This window comes from Trematomus bernacchii, unplaced genomic scaffold (genome assembly GCF_902827165.1).
Source record: "Trematomus bernacchii unplaced genomic scaffold, fTreBer1.1, whole genome shotgun sequence".
Classification (NCBI taxonomy): domain Eukaryota; kingdom Metazoa; phylum Chordata; class Actinopteri; order Perciformes; family Nototheniidae; genus Trematomus; species Trematomus bernacchii.
This window is the reverse complement of record NW_022987685.1, coordinates 5,346,089-5,366,673: the sequence shown is the minus strand read 5'-3', so window position 1 is coordinate 5,366,673 and position 20,585 is coordinate 5,346,089. Positions and strand designations below refer to the sequence as shown.

At 38.7% G+C, this 20,585-nt stretch overlaps 2 protein-coding genes and 2 long non-coding RNA genes across 4 annotated transcripts in view; 3 read left to right on the top strand and 1 right to left on the bottom strand.

Moving 5' to 3' along the window:
* The window catches only part of LOC117487838 (mucin-2-like), a gene marked incomplete at both ends in the record, with an annotated part of 29,133 nt that extends 19,992 nt beyond the window's left edge, over positions 1–9,141 (top strand). The window contains 5 exons of the mRNA XM_034136556.1: positions 7,919–7,983; positions 8,154–8,335; positions 8,453–8,631; positions 8,780–8,844; positions 8,991–9,141. Of these exons, the coding sequence (XP_033992447.1) occupies positions 7,919–7,983; positions 8,154–8,335; positions 8,453–8,631; positions 8,780–8,844; positions 8,991–9,141 (642 nt within the window). The remainder of the gene's footprint in view (positions 1–7,918; positions 7,984–8,153; positions 8,336–8,452; positions 8,632–8,779; positions 8,845–8,990) is intronic.
* Positions 9,142–9,145: 4 nt separating this feature from the next.
* On the top strand, positions 9,146–9,853 carry LOC117487883. Its single transcript, XR_004556447.1, has 3 exons — positions 9,146–9,169; positions 9,443–9,639; positions 9,789–9,853. It is a non-coding gene; the product is annotated as an uncharacterized LOC117487883 (long non-coding RNA).
* Positions 9,854–10,005: 152 nt separating this feature from the next.
* On the top strand, positions 10,006–10,642 carry LOC117487884. Its single transcript, XR_004556448.1, has 2 exons — positions 10,006–10,093; positions 10,177–10,642. It is a non-coding gene; the product is annotated as an uncharacterized LOC117487884 (long non-coding RNA).
* Positions 10,643–17,010: 6,368 nt separating this feature from the next.
* Positions 17,011–18,795, bottom strand: LOC117487837. The gene is made up of 5 exons (XM_034136555.1): positions 18,699–18,795; positions 18,183–18,400; positions 17,835–17,896; positions 17,598–17,746; positions 17,011–17,513 (listed from the first exon to the last, which is right to left on the bottom strand). Exons 1-5 carry the CDS (start codon positions 18,793–18,795, stop codon positions 17,425–17,427), a joined length of 615 nt encoding a protein of 204 aa, XP_033992446.1. The 3' UTR covers positions 17,011–17,424.
* Positions 18,796–20,585: the final 1,790 nt, after the last annotated feature.

Sequence of the window (20,585 nt, the reverse complement as noted above, 5' to 3'; positions counted from 1 at the left end):
TCATGAGGCTGTGATTATCCTAGATGTCACAACATCTAATTTTATACATTGATGTCAAGTTTCAAAACATGGTCTCACTATGAAATGACTACTATGGGGACTAACATCATCACACATTAATACAACTGAGCTCATTGGATCCACAAGAGTCTCAGCTTTACAGTCTAACCCAATTAATGCAATTCCAAGACTGTATAGGGACCCCAATATGCAGAAATATTCAAATACACCATTATGAAAAGGCGTAATTAACACATTATACTGCATGTAAAAAACGGTTTTTGCCCAAAACTGCATGTGATTATCATAAAGTGGGTAGGCCTATGTCTGTAAAGGGGAGACTTGTGGGTACCCAGAGAACCCATTTTCAAACAGATATCTTGAAGTGAGAGGTCAAGGAAACCCCTGTGGAAATTGCCATGTCAGTTTTTCCCTCCAAAATGTAGAATGTTTTTTAGCCCCATTGCCGACAAGCTAGCATTACGTGGTTGGTACCATTGGATGCCATTAGGTCATCTACTTTCATATGATATCATCATTACCAGCTTCAAAACCGAGCCCGGTACAGCCGCTTAAAGACAGTAAAGTCGGCCGCGATCCTGCGGGTCTCATTAAGGAGAAGATTCAAACTAAGCATGTTAGCTAGCATTCTGTTTGAGCTACCAAGGAACCTTCTATATGAACCATTAGCCCTGCTGCTCCAGTAAGGATAACTTCAGTTGTTATATTAGCTTTTTCCTAAGACCGTGTCTATGGCTATAAGTCGTTAGCTTTGCTGGTAGGTAGGGTTAACAATGTTAACCTTACCGATATGCATGTTAACTTAACATGCATATCGGTTATTTAACATGCATATCACTTAGCTAATAAAGTTAGTGGTAGTTTGTCAGGATAGTTCACATAGGCTATCTAGAGTGTGAAGTTAGCACACTAACGTCAACTACTTTGACATTTATAAACCCAACTTACCACTTTCTTGTATGGAATCGCCTCCTACTGCCTCATTAATCGCTCTCCGTGACTTTGCCCGGGTACAATGCACGGGACCCACGGCACTGCTCCCGTTGCCAGATGAGGGGCGGGTTACTGAATGCACCTGAGAAAAAATGCCATTTCGATGCTGAAAATAAAAGTGAGATACCAATATTGGTTCACATGCAAGTAATAAGGACTGCTTTCTAAAAAAAGACAATGTTACCTAAGGAAGTTGACACTTACCATCTCGACGACCAAAACATCTGAAATCCAAGGGCGCACTTGTGCAGTAGACCAATCAGGCAGTAGAAGTGCTTGGTGAATATCATTTAGTCACGTGTCAACTCTGCCAACACCATAGACTGTACATATAACGCTGGTCCCGGGAGGTGTTTATATCTAAATCAAGCGTATCCCATAAGTTCTCCAGCCAATGAAATGAAAGTGCGCCAGTTTTCAATTTTTGGGATGTCTTGGTAGATAAATTGACCAACAGTCAGTTACTAGCTCGGTCCGACGGCTGGCTAATGCTATATGGCTTCACTGGAGAGAAAACTTTTGAGAACAGTTTATGTTAAAGAAACTAAAAAATCAACTTTAAAATTAATAAAATGGTTGCAAACGATTGGCTTGTTGAAACGCAAATTCAAATGCAAAAACTGCCGCCACAAAATGAAGATGGTCTCCTCCCAGACCAAGGACCATCACATCTGGTAAGAATAAAATGCTTGCAAACTAAAGGGCCCCATATTTTGTTATGCAATCGGCTGTAGGTAGGAATAGGGCATTCTTCTGCTACATTGTTTTCTAATATTAAGTTAGCTTACCTAGAGGGCATGTTCACACAGAACCATGGATTGCTATAGGAAGGAACCAGAAGGCCCGGATAAGCAATTCACAAATTAATGTCTATGGCGGTACATTAAATTCTTGGCAGATTTTTGTTATTTTGGAACACACCTACAAGAAATATGCACAAATGTCAATGCCCTTGTCAATTAACTTCAAGTGCTGTAATACCAAATATTAACATGTGGGGATTGTATATGGACAAAATTAAGATATCAAGTGTGAGGAGGCCTCTAGGACAGACCTGGGCATCGTACGGCCCCCGGGCCACATACGGCCCTTTGGTTGACTCTGACCGGCCCGTGTAAGGCTAATTGGAAATTACAAAATAAACATATTTTCTAACTTTACCTCATGCATGGACTAAAGCTGCATTGCTTTTATTTTGAAGTTGTTTTTTATTCATGTGCATAATGACGCAATACGTATATCAAGACGTGCACATTATTGGATCCTTGTCACAAGACGACTTTAGCCCTCAAAAAAATGTCCGCTAAAAAAAGAAAGGTAGATGCTGAATGCAGGGTTTTCAACAAAAATTGGACTGCTAAGTATTTATTTACTGAAGTCGGAGGTAAAACCGTGTGTTTAGTTTGCGGGGAGCAGATCGCCGTGTTTAAGGAGTACAATGTGAGTCGACATTACGAGACGAAACACGCGGAGAAATATAAAAACTTGACTGACGCTGAAAGGGCGCGGACATCGGAAGCTTTGCTAGCTAAGCTGCAAAAGCAGCAAGGCTTTTTTTACCAAGCTTCACACATCCAGTGATGCAGCAACCATGACCAGCTTTGTGATATCCCACAAAATTGCTAAAAACAGTAAGCCGTTCTCGGAGGGGGAGTTTGTCAAAGAGTGCTTGGTGGACTCTGCAGCACTAATATGCCCTGAAAAAAAAGCCGCATTTGAGCAAGTCCCGCTGTCCAGGCGAACCGTGACTAGAAGGATCGAGGACATTGCGGGGAATCTGGAGCTTCAGCTGCAACGTGAAGTGGCAAGTTACGACTTTTTCTCCTTGGCTTTGGACGAGAGCTGTGATGTCCGCGACACAGCCCAGTTACTCGTATTCGTCCGCGGGATAACACCGGACTTCAAGATTACGGAGGAGCTGGCAGCAATGCGGTCGATGAAAGGGACGACGACAGGGAGCGATCTGTTCACGGAGGTAAACGAGTGCATGGACACGCATACATATGTGAACAAACATTTTCAATTATGAAGTTTACGAAATCCAGGTATAGATCCTCTCTCACTGATGATCATCTGTCAGCTGTGCTTCGCATCTCCACCTCAGACATTCAACCTGACTTTGATGCACTCGTTAAAGCCCAGCAGAGACTAGATTTCTCTCACTGAACAAGAAAAGAGAACTTAAAAACACCAAATGAGGTGGTTAGACTACAAATGTTGGCATGTAAAGGCACCAACTAGCAGTGAACTGGGACACTTTCTTTGGAAGCCTTTTTCTCAAAATCACAGTTCAGTGATGTTTAGTGACAGTTCAATATGATGTATCTTGCTTAATATTTGGAGTACAAAGACAATATTGTGATGTCTTTAGAATGCTAAGAACCTCTTTCCAACAGTAAATGAAACTCAAAATGTGTTTGAGTGAATGTGACTGAAAATGTTCACTAATATGAGTCACAAATGGTGAAAAACGTTCATTTTGTTTACCATTGTTTTGGGAAATTTGATTTAATAAATGACATTTTTTTGTAAGGCAACCTCACTCTTTCATTGCTTAACTATAACATATACTCTTACCAGCTTGTCAAAACAATGCTATTTACTGCTTTTTATAAAGAAATACAATTAATATTATGCAGAATTGAGTTCAGCCTTTTGGCCCGGCCCTCCACAATATTTTCAGTTTCTCATGTGGCCCCATGGAAAAAATAATTGCCCACCCCTGCTCTAGGATGTACATTTTTGTTCTCTCTCCCTCAGCTACCCATGGAGGCAAGATACAATTTAGACAAGTAGCCAGCTAACTAATGTTACAAGATATTTATTTCAGCGTATAGTATAGATAATGACACTGACATGAACTAGGCTTACTTGCATAAACAGCATGGTTTTTACATAAGCTGCTGTTATTTGAATTACTTATATATCCAACTTAGTGTGTATGTGTGCGTAACACACACATAGAAAATGTTCAGTTTATCATACAATTTGATGTCCTGCAATTTACAGGGAATGCCGACGTAAAAGATGTGGACGTTTGAGGAGAAGTGTTAGGACAAAGTCACTTTTCTCACAATCACACTGCAGTTTATTCGCATGGATGAAGTACATCCATAGGTAAGCAATGCAAAGGTATTATCTTATTACAGTATTTGATAGATTACAGTAGCCTATGTGTAGAGTGCATTTGAGTATATGGAGTACATTTGCACTACAGCACATGCTGTTATCATAATTTATGGTGGCATGGATGTATGGTCAATCTGAAAGAATATTACAAAAGCATATCCTGTCATATAACCTGCCTTGATTGGCCAGATATGTTACAGTAACAAAAAAACTCTCTGACTTGACTTTTGGCTCTTGCTAATTTCATCATGTTGTAAGTTGACCATATTTTGTTTTTCTGCTCTTAAGTATTAATTTTTTCTGCTTTCAAGCATTAGGATTTCTTATAAATCATAAGTGTGGGCTTCTGACAGAAGAGTATGGTGGTGATTATATCTATACAACCAGATGTGACACTGTGTTGCAATGAGCATCAGTTTTAGTCAGCCCTGTACAGGATGGTTGATTGACAGGATGGCTTGTTATTGATGCTAGTTAAAAAACTAATGGCCCAAATACAATATACTCGGTATAAATTATGCTTCGTGACTTATATCTTGATCAAAGAAATGTTTTCTTCTTTGGGAAATGCACTGTCCTTATTTCATTATTTGTGTTAATCCTTGATAGATTTGCCCAGGGTTTGCATCTACGGCAAGTTGACATGCTTCAAGATGGCATTGCAAAGAGCTCAGCAACACTTTCCATGATGTCAAAGAAACTCAGAAGAATCTGTGTAAAAAGCCTGGGAAAGCACCAAAAGAAAAAGAAGCAGAAAGTCGGTGGAGTTAATGTCCTTGTCCACATTGATGAGAGCAAATTCTGCCACAAACGCAAGGTAATATAATTTAAATGTGCAATACACCTGACTAAATGTGTTACATTTTCTATAACCTGAAAGAGCTTACATCATTATGTGAATCATAATTTAGGATAGATATAGAGAGTGGGTGGGAGGGGAGAGTCATAGATAGGATATACAAAAGAAATGGCAGAAATGAATATCACTCTCCCCAAAGCTGTCAATCAGTTAATAAAAAACGTTGATGAAAAATGTGATTATGTGAAATGTGATATACTCATTTTATTGTATTTGTTTAACCTAAAGAGGGTTTATTTACGGAAGCGTAATGCATACACGTGAGAAATAAACGTTTTCTGTTTCAGGAAAGGTTCTCGTGAATAACCTTTTTTTCCTCAAGTGAATGCATTAGGCTTCTGTATTTATCTTATATATTAGTCAAATAAAACAGGAACAGGTGTTCCTAACTCAAACATTACATACATAATGAATAAATAATTAAATATTCACACAAAGCCAGAGTCAAGACTACAAGATTTGGTAATTGTTTTCAATCAATTTCAGTCAAGATTTTCTGGTTCCTAATGTGGTCATAGTGACACAAATAAAAGCACAAATTCATGAACTGTCGAGGAGAAAAAAGATAACCTTCGGGTTAGACCTTGAGAAGATTATCCATTTCCAGCAAATCATTTTGTAAGCATGTTTACTGTGTTAAAAGGAATTTAAAACAGATTTAGATGAAAAGGTAATTACACCTGACTAACAATAGATTGATTAAACATAAAGTCAAGAGATTATTTTGTAATAATATTCACACTGTTTTTTTAAAAACTTTTTTATACTGTTTTTTGGTAGTATGGAAGAGGACGCTTTGGTAACACCTGGAGAAGAAAGAGATCGTGGGTGTTTGGTATACTCGAGATCAAAGCTGCAAGCAGACGTCCCATTCTTCGCCTTGTAAAGAGAAGAAACAAGGAGACCCTTGTTCCCATCATCAAGAAGCATGTCAAGCCTCAAAGTCTTGTTGTGAGTGATGAGTGGAGAGCATATGCCAGTCTTTCCCAGGAGGGCTACAGGCATGTCAGGGTCAACCACAGCCAGAATTATGTTGATCCACAAACAGGACTACATACACAAAATATTGAGAGAGCATGGCAGACATACAAGAGGGAAGTTTGGCCTATGCGGGGGAATCGTTCTGAGAAAACCTTGAAAAAACAGCTCTCCTTCATAGAGTGGACCTACTGGTTAGCAAGAACCTATAAACATGGTGTACTTGGAAGACTTATCAAGGACATAGGGAATGGTAACCACAGATAAGTTTAGGACCTTTCTGTAGCCTAATTAGTGTTGTTAACTGATCGAGCTTTACACCCTGGTAATTGGCTGGGGGTTAGACCCACACATTGGGCCCAAAGGCTCTTTGCTGATGCCCATAAACGTCCTGAACACAGCAAAATAAAATTGTATTTATAGTTATTAAACTGTACAAATCTGCAGTGCAGTGATTTTTTTTCGTTTGCCTGGTATGACTACCAGCTGGTAGATAATGTGTTTCAAACTTTATTTTTTACCATTTCACAACTGTTCAGTTTTTTTTACTTGTAGTATATTCTTAAAACAAAAAAGCTTTCTTTCTCTGATATGCTGTGTATGGTCAATCCCAAAGTGAGAAAAACTACCATGCCCTGCAGTTTTAGGCAAACTGTTAAGCCTTTTTGTATTCTATTTTTGCATTCTATTTTTGCATTCTATTTTTGCGACCTGTTAATAATTACGTTTAGATGTAGGATTTTAGTAGGATTGAATGTGGTTCACAACTGTTCAGTGTTTTTACTTGTAGTGTATTATTAAAATAAAATAGCTTTCTTTCTCTGATATGCTGTGTATAATGTTTGTTCTACTGTGCTTTATAGCCTGGTATTGACTTCAGTTATCCAGTGTTTGTGATCAGTTGTGCAAAAGATTTCGCTTTATTCCCATGTCTGTTGCATATAATTAGTGGATGACTGTATGTGTTCTGTTGATAGGTTATAGACTTTCTACTGTTCTCAACTGTTTTTCACTTTAATTGGATAGTCCTAACACATGCCTACAAACGCTTAGTGGAGAACCTACTAAAAGTATACTGATAGTCAACTCTAGATTAGTTGACAATCAACAGATAGTCAACTAAACTCTAAAGTTACTTATCTGTTGATCATCAACTAATGGTTAATGTAATAGTCAACTAAACTCTAAAGTTACTTATCTGTTGATCATCAACTAATGCTTAATGTAATAGTCAACTAAACTCTAAAGTTACTTATCTGTTGATCATCAACTAATGCTTAATGTAATAGTCAACTAAACTCTGAAGTTACTTATCTGTTGATCATCAATTAATGCTTAATGTAATAGTCAACTAAACTCTAAAGTTACTTATCTGTTGATCATCAACTAATGGTTAATGTAATCTTTAGTTGACATCTTGACTCTCAACAGATTATCAACAGATAGTCGACATGACCCTGTTGACTTTCAACTGACAGATAGATTTTGAGTAGTTGATTGTCAATTTTGAAGATGTTGACAGAATCTACAGATAGTAACGTTGAATATCGGTTAATAACCTGTTGCAAAAAACATGTTGACAGTCAACAGACACTTTTTGTACAATCTATAAATCAACCTTGAGATGTACCTTATATTCTACTGGCAGTTAGTTGAATGCATGTTACTTGTCTGTTGAAACAGTGTTGTTGAATGTCTGTTGAATATCAACTGATGACTTATAGAGTGTTAACTATGGACTATCAAAATAAAGTGTTACCTACATCTGTTATTGATTGCAGAAGGAATGTGAAAAAGATGATTGAACAGAATGTGTTTGACCAAAGAATCACTTTTTTTAAATAAAAAGATATATTCAGTTGACCTGGTCAAATTTCATTTAGGGAAAAATGTGCTTGAAATGTACTTATGGTCTTTAATGTTGTTTTATTTTTGCAGTGTAAGAAGAAATACAGAAGCATGTTTCCAAACACGTTTTCCCACTGCATTTTGAAAAACTTCAGGTAAATGAAAAATCAAAGAGTGCTTCTCTGATTGATTTCTACATAAAGGATTCTGACCTTAAAATTGGTATCTTCCTATGTTAATGAAATCATAACCACCTATTTAACAAAGAAACAGGATCATCTAATATCATAATATAACACTTCTTCCTCTCTTTTCTATGATACAGATCCTTAAATCCACCAAAAGACAACAAAACTCAAGCAACTGTGGGGATTGTGTTCCATGGGACTACTGCCATTGCAGATCTCCCACAGAATGATGTTGTTGCTCAAACCTTAGTAGAAGCTCTGAATAATTCCACCAATAGTCCTAACCTGAGCATTAATCCTGCTTCAGTCAGAGTATTAGGTAAGTAAACACAACTCAATATTTCACTATAATGGTCTGTGTCAGTTTGACAATATACAAGGATTAGGTATTGGTACCAAAACATATTTACATATTCTTTAAATATTTCTTTCACAGCAAGTCCAGTTCCAGATAAGATAACAACTGCACCAACAACACCTGCTGCAACAAACACAGTAGCCTCTGCACCTACATATTTTCTCTCAGCAAGATTGACAGAACCAGCTTTTTCACCTGCCCTCACTAACACCAGCAGCCCTGAATACAAAGCACTTGAAGGAAAAGTTCTAAATGCGGTGAGAGCAATATAAATTCACACACATGTTGATAAATGTCTCAGTAATTGTGATTGCATGATCATACAGAATGTTTAAGCCAATATTTTAAGATAATAACTGTGCTTGAAAGCTAATCAAGTCCTTTCAATGTTTGTTCTTTTTGCAGTGTGATAAAACATATAGAACAAAATATCCCAAAACATTTTCCCACTGCACTTTGAAAGGATTCAGGTAAAGAAAAATTTCTAAAACGTTAAACTTGCACTTTATATGCAGGATTTTGATCGTAGAATATATGTCTTCTAATTGTGATAGTTAAGCATACTAGGCAACAGAATGATCTGATTTAACTTTTCCCATTTGGTTTAATGATGCAGTGCCGTAAATCCACGAATTTCCGATACTCAAGTGACGATGGCAGTTGTGTTCCATGGGAATACTTCTCAAGCAGACCTCCCAATGAATTCTGTTGTTGTTAAAAACTTCGTACAAGCTGTAAACAATCCCGACAATGGCTTCAATCTGAGCATACATTCCGCCTCAGTCACAATATTAGGTAAGTATCCACAACATAATATTTTGCTTTATCAGTTATTATGTTACAAAAAGCAAATAGAGACAATAAACAAAAGATATTTTTAATGAATTGCATTATTTCTTTCTTTTTAACTTACCTAGTTTATAACCAGAAAGTCTACAAAACCAACTTTTTGAAAGCTTTTAATTATTTTTTCAATTGTTTTTTTCATCAAACAAGCAAAAGGCAATGGATGGTATAGGAACCAATACTTTTACCGAATAAATATGATCTATATATTTGTTTTTACAGCAAGTCCAGTGGCAGATCCAACTACAGCTCCCACACCTAGACCTGCTGCACCTAACACTGTTGCAGCTGCAACTACTACTGGAGCACTCATTATAAAAAGGGTGGTATTCAGGTCTCTTCTAAAGAACTTTACAAGTGACTTGCTGAATCCATCATCTACAGCTTATAAAAATCGAGCTGCAACGATTAAAGAAGAGGTACGTCTCATTCTTAAATGAGCCTACTGTATATGTATACCTACTGTATATGAATATGCAGAGCTCAAGCACACATTCAAACACTTACACTTACGTCTTACATTTATTATGTGTTTCTTCTGTAAACAACCTGTTTCCTGTTTCTGCAGCTTACACCTGTTTTCCAGAGTGCATTCCCTTCTTCATTTAAGTCCTTGGAAGTGGTGTCATTCAGGTAATTTGTTAAGACATGTCCAGTCACAATTTTGGAAAAGTGGCCTAAATCAGATTTTTCAAAGACATTTTTGTTCTTACTTTGGCAGTGATGGATTGATCGTCAACACCATGGATGTTTACTTTTCGAGCACACCTACTAATTCAGATGATTTTCTGATTGCAAGCGTTTTAATAAGCGCAGCTGCAAGCATCACCGGCTTTGACATTGAGGGGAGCTCCATCTCCGTGAATGGCCTAAGTAAGTCATGCTTAGTGCTACTTTATCAACAGTGCAGTCAAAAGGTGCACAATTGTAATGTTTGTTCTTATCCTTATTTTCAGCTTCAAGTGGAGTAAGCCATAACATCAGTCTCATGACCGCATCCTGCCTAGCAATGTTGTCATGGCTACTGTCAAGCCAACAATGGCAGTAGTGCTGATTTCCATCACTGAAAAACTACTCTGGTGTATTAATTATTGTACAGCTTGAATACTAAGCATAACAGTATAACTTGGGATGTAGATGTAAATTATGTTCACTAAGCACTTTCCTTTAGAACTATCTTTCTTAGTGATGGTTTTTAATAATGTATTTTTTAATTATAAAGGAAAACAAATAGCTCCCTGTGGGCTGCACATCCTAACACTGAACTAATGCATACTGTTTTATCATGACATGTTCTTATTTATAAAAACTATTTATTTATACAATCTTGCACAGCTGTATTTTGTTAGATGTCCTGTTCATTGCACAATTTCTGTCTGAAATAACTTTACAATGACGGGAATAAAACATTTTTAAAGAAATTAATTTGTCTCTCTTGTGATGTTTTGACATTTAGGTGGCAAAGGGTATCACGGTATGTTTATTGTCAGGAGCTTTACAAATTGAAGCAAAGATGATGTTTACAGAGAATAAATCCCTGCTAAGTTCTTAACTCCGGCGATACTGGTTATTTATCAGAGAGCTCAAGCACCAACTAAAATAGTTGAACTATTACAAGCCATTCAACCCTAACCCATGCAACATTCCTACAGTACATGCCTATCCCCACCCATTCTTGCTTCTTAGATCCATCTGTATAAATGTTGAGGTAATTGCAATACTTTTCGTTCAGGTACATACTCCTTTTAATTCTCACTTCATTTATTTGCCACTATTTTTTCCTTTCTATGATACTCACATCTATATTAGCTTCTGGGAAAAGCCATGGGGAACACTGCTAAATGGGCTTGCTTTGGCAAAGTTTATGGTCTTCACTCCATATGCCCTCGTTCTCTCCTTACTTGTCCAGCCTAACCCACGCCCCTAGAACTTGTATATTCCCAGCAATCCTGTAGTATTCTGTTTGTGATATTTTCCTCTCCACTTCCTTGTAGCCTGACCCAGTATGACAGAGCAAGTTTCTCTCTTCTGATCTTCAGAGGTGTCTCTCCTCTCGGAGTCGGCTTGACTCGGTTTGCATTTATAAAGAATGTCACGATCTGTCTTTGTTGTGTTTTGTCTTGTCTAGATCTGTCTTTGGTTTCCTGTCTGTGTGTTCCCTCCTACCTCTTCCCTCCAACCTGATTTCCTGATTGTGTTCACCTTGTGCCCCTGTGTTTTCTCCTCCCGCCTCACCTGTCTCTTGTTTCTTTGATTAGTCCTGTGTGCATTTAGGTTCGTTTTTCCTGTTGGTCTTTGTGAGATCCTTGTTTGTTTTTGACTGTGTTCACAGGGAAGAGCTCTGTATTTTTCTTGTAGCCTTTAAATAAAGGTATTTTCTGTTAAATCTGCGTTTGGGTCCTGCCTGCTTCGCTCAACCTTGACAGAAGGATCTCACCAAAAATGGACCCAGCAGACAGCCTGTACGAGGTGACGTACAATTTAATGTGCTTGAAGAATGACTGTCGATATGCCTCCAGTAGTGAAGAGAGGTAGTCTATTATCTCTACGGCACGCCAATAAGTAACCTCAAGGCCCTGGTTAAGGGAGTTACTACCCGAGTGGGTGGAGGACTTTTTTGGAAGCTTTGAGGTCAAACCTGTTTCCCGGCCTGCTAGCCCCTGGCATGCTAGCCCCCTGCCGGCCACAGTTCCCAACAAGGCTCCTTTCAAGGACCCTTTCGCTGGGTGTCGTCTGGCCTTTGGAGGACCTCTGAGCCTCCACAAGGCTTCAAGGCAGCATGGAAGGAAACGCAAGGCCAGGATTCCAGCCCGTGCCCCAGCAGCCATGGTCCCAGCCCCAGAAGCCTTGGTTCCGGCTCCAGTACCGGCCCCAGCAGCAATGGTCCCGGCCCCAGCAGCCATGGTTCAGGCCCTGGTTCCGGCCCCAGCAGCCATGGTCCCGGCCCCAGCAGCCATGGTCCCAGCCCCAGAAGACATGGTGCAGGCCCTGGTTCCGGCCCCAGCAGCCATGGTCCCTCCTCTAGTCCCTCCTCTAGTCCCTACTCAAGTCCCTACTCAATTCCCTTCTCAAGTCCCTACTCAAGTCCCTTCTCTAGTCCCTTCTCAAGTCCCTTCTCAAGTCCCCTCTCTAGTCCCATCTCAAGTCCCTTCTCCAGTCCCTACTCAAGTCCCTTCTCTAGTCTCTTCTCAAGTCCCTTCTCTAGTCCCTTCTCAAGTCCCCTCTCAAGTCCCCTCTCAAGTCCCCTCTCAAGTCCCTGCTCTAGTCCCTTCTCAAGTCCCTTCTCTAGTCTCTTCTCAAGTCCCTTCTCTAGTCCCTTCTCAAGTCCCCTCTTAAGTCCCCTCTCAAGTCCCTTCTCAAATCCCTTCTCATTTCCCTTCTCTAGTCCCTTCTCAAGTCCCAACTCTGTGTCCTGTTCCGTTGGGGGTCCCGCCGTCACCTGTCTCGCCGGGGGTCCTGCCAACTCTATGTCCTGTCCCGTTGGGGATCCCGCCGACTACTGTTCTGCCGGGGGTCCTGCCAACCCAATGTCCTGGTCCGTTGGGGGTTCTGCTGGGGGTCCTGCTAACTCTGTGTCCTGTTCCGTTGGGGGTCCCGCCGTCACCTGTCTCGCCGGGGGTCCTGCCAACTCCTTGTCCTGTTTCGTTGGGGGTTCCGCTGAGGGTCCTGCCAACCCCATGTCCTGTTCCGTTGGGGGACCCGCCGTCACCTGTCTCGCTGGGGGTCCTGCCAACTCCTTGTCCTGTTTCGTTGGGGGTTCCGCTGAGGGGCCTACCAACTCTGTGTCCTGTCCTGTTGGGGGTCCCGCCGACTACTGTTCTGCCGGGGGTCCTGCCAACCCCATGTTCTGTTCCGTTGGGGGTCCAGCCGACACCTGTTTCGCCTTTCGACGCCTTTTTGTTTTTAGGGACGTCTGGGATCCGTCCCTTGAGGGGGGGGGGGGTAATGTTACGATCTGTTTGTGTTGTGTTGTGTTTTGTCTTGTCTAGATCTGTCTTTGGTTTCCTGTCTGTGTGTTCCCTCCTACCTGTTCCCTCCTACCTGATTTCCTGATTGTGTTCACCTTGTGCCCCTGTGTTTTCTCCTCCCTCCTCACCTGTCTCTTGTTTCTTTGATTAGTCCTGTGTGCATTTAGGTTCGTTTTTCCTGTTGGTCTTTGTGAGATCCTTGTTTGTTTTTTACTGTGTTCACGGGGAAGAGCTCTGTATTTTTCTTGTAGCCTTTAAATAAAGGTATTTTCTGTTAAATCTGCGTTTGGGTCCTGCCTGCTTCGCTCAACCTTGACAAAGAATGCACAAATGTGTTTAATCGTTAATGTCAGATATGTACTAAGTACATACATTTGTTCCTGCTCAAGATTAGATTCAACTTTATTGTTATTGCACAGATTACAGGTACTGAGACAACGAAATGCAGTTTAGCTTCTAACCAGGAGTGCATAAAGCAGTAAAGTGAAAAGTAATGTACACAATCTACAGAATAAAATATAGAATTAATTGAATGATGAATAAACAGTGAGGGGTATGAATAGAATACACTAGATATACACAGTAGCCATGAACAGTATTGACGGTGTGTATGAATATGCTAAGTTATATAAAGTATGAAAACGGTAAGCAGTGCAAGTATAGTATAAAATATATAGATATTAATTTCATGATGATAAACATTGTGGAACAATGATGAAAAATGTGAATGGAAGTGGCGACGTAAAACTGACACAAAACAACAACAAACTTTTGCGGAGCCAATTGGAGAGTTTCATCACCAGCACGGGGTAAAAACCACCAATGAGCGCTCAGCTCGATATACCAGCGAGTCGTTTCCCATCAAGCATTTCGCTTCTGCAGCTCATGGAGAGAAACTGCTCTGCCTCGCTCTCAAGGCTGCCGGCGTCTTTGTCCCGCGATATTTCAACGTCTCATGCAGTCGAGCCTCCAGAGCAAGCCCCCAGGAAGTGTGCCGGACTCTGAGGAAAATATTCGTTGTGGCCAAACGGTGGTACTACACTTCCGTATCAGTCGCTGGGCCCGGAAAGACTTTTTCCCATTGTCTAACATTGGGAAAGAGACGTCTGTAAATCGTTGGATTATTTTTTTTTAAACAAAAATAAACTACCCAGTATGAACATTTGTATAGCCCTTATTAAAAACATTCGGTCCTCAAGTTGTAAAATGTGCTAATAACGTTATTCTGAGAGTTATTTTCCTCTGCATTATGAATGCGCATCTAACCCACGGGACCGCGCCGCCCGGCACGTTCATGTGACGTGTTGAGTACTACATGAGTTTTACCTTTGCCCATGGATGCACAATAAGAACGGATTATATGAATACTTTCGTGACGTTTCGCTCTCTCAAAATTTGGGCCATTTTGTCTTCATGCGCCAATGAGCAACTCTCATAGGAATGAACGAGGCCCCACCTTCCAAGCTGTATCCAGTTCTTATTATATATCCATGCTCCAGAGCAAGTCGGACAAAATTAGTAACCATCATGCAACGCACTAGCAAGACAGCAGTCGCAATTGCGCAGGACTGCGTTGGTCTCGCTCATCTCAAACGAGTCAAGACACTTTGCAGGGAGCACAGTCAGTGACTTATACAGAGAAGCTGCTGCTTCTTCTCAGTCAGCATCTATTCCAGCTGAATCAGATGACTTAAGCCAACAAGGGCACGAGGTAGGCACAGAAGAAGATGATATGGATATGTCAGAACATTTCAGTGACCTTTTTCTTAGAAACGTCTGTTTATTCTACCTGAAATGCAGGGACAGTTTTTACTACCTGCTTCAACCATACAGAACATTGTTGAGGAGATGCGAAACATACATTAGTTGGGTCAGACATATACGTTGAGTAAACGTTTTTTTTTACTTTTAAAGATGATTATTTTGGGGCATTTCTGTTTTATCGGACTGAGGCAGTAGAGATCGACAAGAAACAGTGGCGAAAGAGGAGAGGATTTGCAGCGAAGGGCCCTGCCGGAATCAAGTCTTGGCTGCTGTGTGTGGAATGTGTTCTACGAGGTACAGCACTTTGGCAACCAGTTATTTGTGTTTTTGAGTGTGAATTTAGCCTATTTATTTTTATTTGCAACAGTAAATTGAAAAGAGTAAAACAGTTAAAGCTTGATATGATATTGTCTTTTAGCTAATAGGATATATTTCCTCCTGTCTTGTCTTATTTCCTTAATCTTTCTTTCAGGTGTTATATCTACCAATGGTTGTACGTGACATGGACCTCCTCCACCTCTTTGCTGTCCTAATAGTCAACCCTTCTAATCAGATCCCTGACAGAGGTAAATAGTGGTAAGTTGTTTTACAGTTCAAGCTTTATCTCTGTTTTAATAAATCCTTTATTGCTAGTGATTTTAATAAAACTGGGATTTGTAACGTTCAAAACGTTTTTCTTATATTTGTAGAAATTCTTCATGCTGTCAGCAATCAATAAACCAAATGCTCCAACACAAAAAGGTAGAAATCTGAACCTATCATATCATACCAACTTGATTATTACAACAGCATCTATTGGAACTGCTTCTTTATATTTCTTCATCAAGAGACATTGAGCCTAACTGTTGTAGTCAGCCTCTCAGAATGTCAGCAATTTATCCCTCAATCTATTAGATTTACTAAAGCATATTTATAAGTTGGACTGTTTACAACATTTCACCATTTAATCATTTCCTTCTCTCTTAACTTCTCTAATGCTTAGTTTTTTATTTCTTATTGTTGTTATTGTAATGTTCTTTATTTTTATTGTGAGAAGCACTTTGTAATTGTATAAGTACTTTATGAATAGTTATACTAATAGTATTGTTATTATCATCATTACTATTATTTTCTAAGATTTTCTTTGTTGTCTTTTTTATGGCTGCAGGAAGGATCATGCCAGCCCACATCAAACAGTCACATTCAAGCAATTACTAAATCAGCCTACTATCACCTTAAGAATATATCTAGGATTAAAAGACTAATGTCACAGCAGGATTTGGAAAAACTTGTCCATGCTTTTATCTTCAGTAGACTCGACTACTGTAATGGTGTCTTCACAGGTCTCACTAAAAAATCTATTAGAAAGCTGCAGCTGATTCAGAACGCTGCTGCTCGAGTCCTCACTAACACTAAGAAAGTGGATCACATCACTCCTGTTCTCTAGTCTTTACACTGGCTTCCTGTATGTCAAATAATTGATTTCAAAATACTGCTGCTGGTTTATAAAGCATTGAATGGTTTGGGCCCAAAATACATTTCTGATCTACTGCTACATTATGAACCATACAGATCTCTCAGGTCTTCAGGGACTGGTCAGCTTTCTGTCCCCAGAGTCAGAACTAAACATGGAGAAGCAGCGTTCAGTTATTATGCTCCAAATATCTGGAACAAACTCCCAGAAATCTGCAGGTCCGCTGCAACTCTGACTACTTTTAAATCCAGGCTGAAGACTTTTCTTTTTGCCGCTACTTTGAATTGAACTATTCATATCTTAAACTGCACTGTAACTTTTATTCATGTATTTTTTCTTTTAATGTTTATTTTATTATCTTTGCTTTTTAATGACTGTTTTTAAATGCCATTTTCTTAATGTCTTTCCTTTTTGTAAAGCACTTTGAATTGCCTTGTGTTGAAAGGTGCTATATAAATAAACTTGCCTTGCCTTACATTAAACCTGCCTGATTATTGATTTACACACCAACAATTACAAAAAGAAAAAGAGAGACACATGCATTTCTTAGAAGAGTTTGTATTCTGGTCATTGTTAGTTTCAGACAGAAATAATTTAGCAAACAGGAAATCTAACAGAATACAGTGTGCATGATTATATAAATAAATAGTGTGTATAAATAAGAAAATTAACAGTGCATTGCTATGACATACAAAGAATATGATTATAAAACAGTATGCATTTGTTCTGAGTTGGAAAGTGTAGCCCACAAGGAGCTGCATTTGTTACTTCCAAAACTAAAACATATAGCATTTAAATAACCTTCACTAAGAAAAATGATGCTAAAGGAAAGTGCTTACTGGAGCAAGATTAATTATTATTAGTGCAATTATTGCCTTACATCCCAATGTTATATTGTTATGCCTATTATTATTATTATTGTGCTATTTTAATGGGGGATTAACATTAATTGCATTGCATGTGTTACCCAAATCTGTAAATCATGTAAGACACCGGAGTCATTTCTCAAATGAGTGGCACTACGGCCATTGGCTGGACAGTAGCCATGACAACAGTACAAGGAAGGATGCAGTGATCGGACTGATGTAATGGCTCACTCCACTTGAATCTGAAAGGAGAAGAATGAAACAAACTTTAGTTAAACAAGTGTGCATCTTTTGACTGCACTGTTGATTAACTCAGTTTGACTTACAAATGCCATTCAGGTTGAGGAAGCTGCCTTCAATGTCGAAGCCGATGATGCTTGCAGCTGCGCTCATTAAGACCTGCGCTATCTGATCGTTATTAGGAACAGATGTGCTTGAAAAGCTGAGGTCCATGTTGTTGACGATCGATCCATTACTGCAGAAGAAAAAATCGTTAATGTTTGAAATATCAGATTTAGGCCACTATTCATTAAGTATTCATTAACTGTCATAAAAAAATGTACCTGAATGATTTCACTTCCAAGAACTTGAATGAAGGGAATTCCCTTTTAAAAACAGGTGTAAGCTGCAGAAACAGGAAACCGTTTGTAAACAGAGGAAAATACAAAGGTATACAACTTTTTACTTTACTCTCGACATTTACATTAACATTGAACTGTGAACATATGAGAGCATTTATTTGTCGTCATATACATCTCTGTCAACAATTCATTCTGGAAATGTAAGTACGAAAATATATTATAAATTGACTGTTTTGTGAGTTTTTATTTATTGTATTCTTTGAGTGTGACAGTGTGTACTTGAGCTGTCCTTATTCAATATTCAGAGATCATTCTTAGAGTGAGACGTACCTGTTCTTTAATCTTCGCTGCCCGATTTATATAAGCTGTAGATGATGGATTCAGCAAGTCACTTGTAAAGTCGGTGAGAAGGGAACTGAATATCACCCTTTTTATAACGAGTGCTTTAGTTATGGGTGCAGCAGTAGTAGTAGTAATCGCAGCTGCAACAGTGTTAGGTGCAACAGGTCTAGGTGTGGGAGCTGTAGTTGGATCTGTCACTGGACTGTCTGTAAAACAAAAATCGGTTTAGCAGAGTCATATAATCTAGTTTTGAACTAGCTAATTTGAAAAACCAGTGCAGTTAATAACAATTCCTTTAATATTATTATTTTGGTTTTAAATACAAGGTAGTTAAGATAATTGATTATCATGCTTGTATGTTGTCTTCAATAATCTGTACCTTCATTTAGTTTCAAAGTAGAATCATTTAGGTGATTTATTTATAAACAGAGCATAAGAACCTCATGTTTTCTATATTTTTTTTGCGATCTCACAATGACTAAATATTGTGTTGTGGATACTTACCTAATATCTTGACTGAGGTGGGATTTATGCTCAAGTTGTAGGCATTGTTGGAATTACTGACAGCTTGTACGAATTCTTTAATAACAGCAGAATTCATTGGGAGATCTGCATAAGAAGTATTCCCATGGAACACAGCTATGAAAGTTGCCCGAGTTTCAGTAGCTCGTGTTACATTTGAGGCACTGTATCAGAAACAAAATGAGGAAAGTAATATGAGATTATAATATTGTCTTTTGATATGTATGATTAACTACCAATATTAGAAGATACACATGTTGAACTCTATATTAATAAATAGTCAGAGAAGAACTCAAATCACAAATATTTATTTACCGGAATGCTTTCAAAAGGCAGTGGGAAAAGGTTTTGGGATATTTTGTTCTGTATATGTTACCACACTGCAAAAAGAAACAACATTGAAGGATTAGCTTTCAAGCACAGTTTTCTAAAAGGCAATTATGAAGATATGCAACATTAAAAGGCCATGATTAGCTTTCATTGACATCTTAAACTTTCCATCCGATTGTTCATTCACGTTCAAACCAATTCATTTACATTTGTGTGATTTGAAAATGCACTCACCGCATTTAAAATTCTTTTTTCAAGTGCTTTGTATTCCTTGCTGTTGGTGTTAGTGAGGGCAGGGGAAAAAGCTTCTCCTATCGATTGTATGTCTAGAACATAATTATGATCCGGGGCTGCTGTGTTTGTTGCTGCTACAGCTGGTGTGGTTGCTGGTGCATCAGTTGTAATCGGATCTTCAACTGGACTGTCTGTAAAACAAAAATTGGTTTAGCAGAGTCATATCATCTAATTTTGAAGTAGCTGATTTGAAAAAACAGTGCAGTTAATAACAATTCCATTATTATTTTTAAATACAAGGTAGTTAAGCGAATTGATTATCATGCTTGGATGTTGTCTTCAATAATCTTTACCTTAATTTAGTTTCAAAGTAGAATCATTTAGGTGATTTATTTATAAACAGAGCATAAGAACCTAATGTTTTCTATATTTTTTAAGATCTGAAAATGACTAAATATTGTGTTGTGGATACTTACCTAATATCATGACTGAGGTGGGATTTATGCTCAAGTTGAAGGCATTGTTGGAATTATTGACAGCTAGTACGAAGTCTTTAATAACAGCAGAATTCATTGGGAGATCTGCATAAGAAGTATTCCCATGGAACACAGCTTCAAAAGTCGCCCGAGTTTCAGTAACTCGTGTTACATTTGAGGCACTGTATCAGAAACACAATGAGGAAAGTAATATGAGATTATAATATTGTATTTTGATATGTATGATTAACTACCAATATTAGAAGATACACATGTTGAACTCTATATTAATAAATAGTCAGAGAAGAACTCAAATCACAAATATTTATTTACCGGAATTCTTTCAAAAGGCAGTGGGAAAATGTTTTGGGATATGTTTTTCTGTATATGTTACCACACTGCAAAAAGAAACAACATTGAAGGATTAGCTTTCAAGCCCAGTTTTCTAAAAGGCAATTATGAAGATATGCAACATTAAAAGGCCATGATTAGCTTTCATTGACATCTTAAACTTTCCATCCGATTGTTCATTCACGTTCAAACCAATTCATTTACATTTGTGCGATTTGAAAATGCACTCACCGCATTTAAAATTCTTTTTTCAAGTGCTTTGTATTCCTTGCTGTTGGTGTTAGTGAGGGCAGGGGAAAAAGGTTCTCCTATCAATTGTATGTCTAGAACATAATTATGATCCGGGGCTGCTGTGTTTGTTGCTGCTACAGCTGGTGTGGTTGCTGGTGCATCAGTTGTAATCGGATCTTCAACTGGACTGTCTGTAAAACAAAAATTGGTTTAGCAGAGTCATATCATCTAATTTTGAAGTAGCTGA

Excerpts from the sequence above, each read along its gene's own strand:
- LOC117487837 (XM_034136555.1), bottom strand. The coding sequence starts at position 18,795 with ATGAATTCTGCTGTTATTAAAGAATTCGTACAAGCTGTCAGTAATTCC. Across the intron at positions 18,401-18,698 it reads CACCTCAGTCAAGATATTAG|ACAGTCCAGTGACAGATCCA; the intron begins GTAAGTATCCAC and ends TTTGTTTTACAG. Across the intron at positions 17,747-17,834 it reads TTGGAAGTGAAATCATTCAG|TAATGGATCGATCGTCAACA; the intron begins GTACATTTTTTT and ends TTTCTTCTGCAG.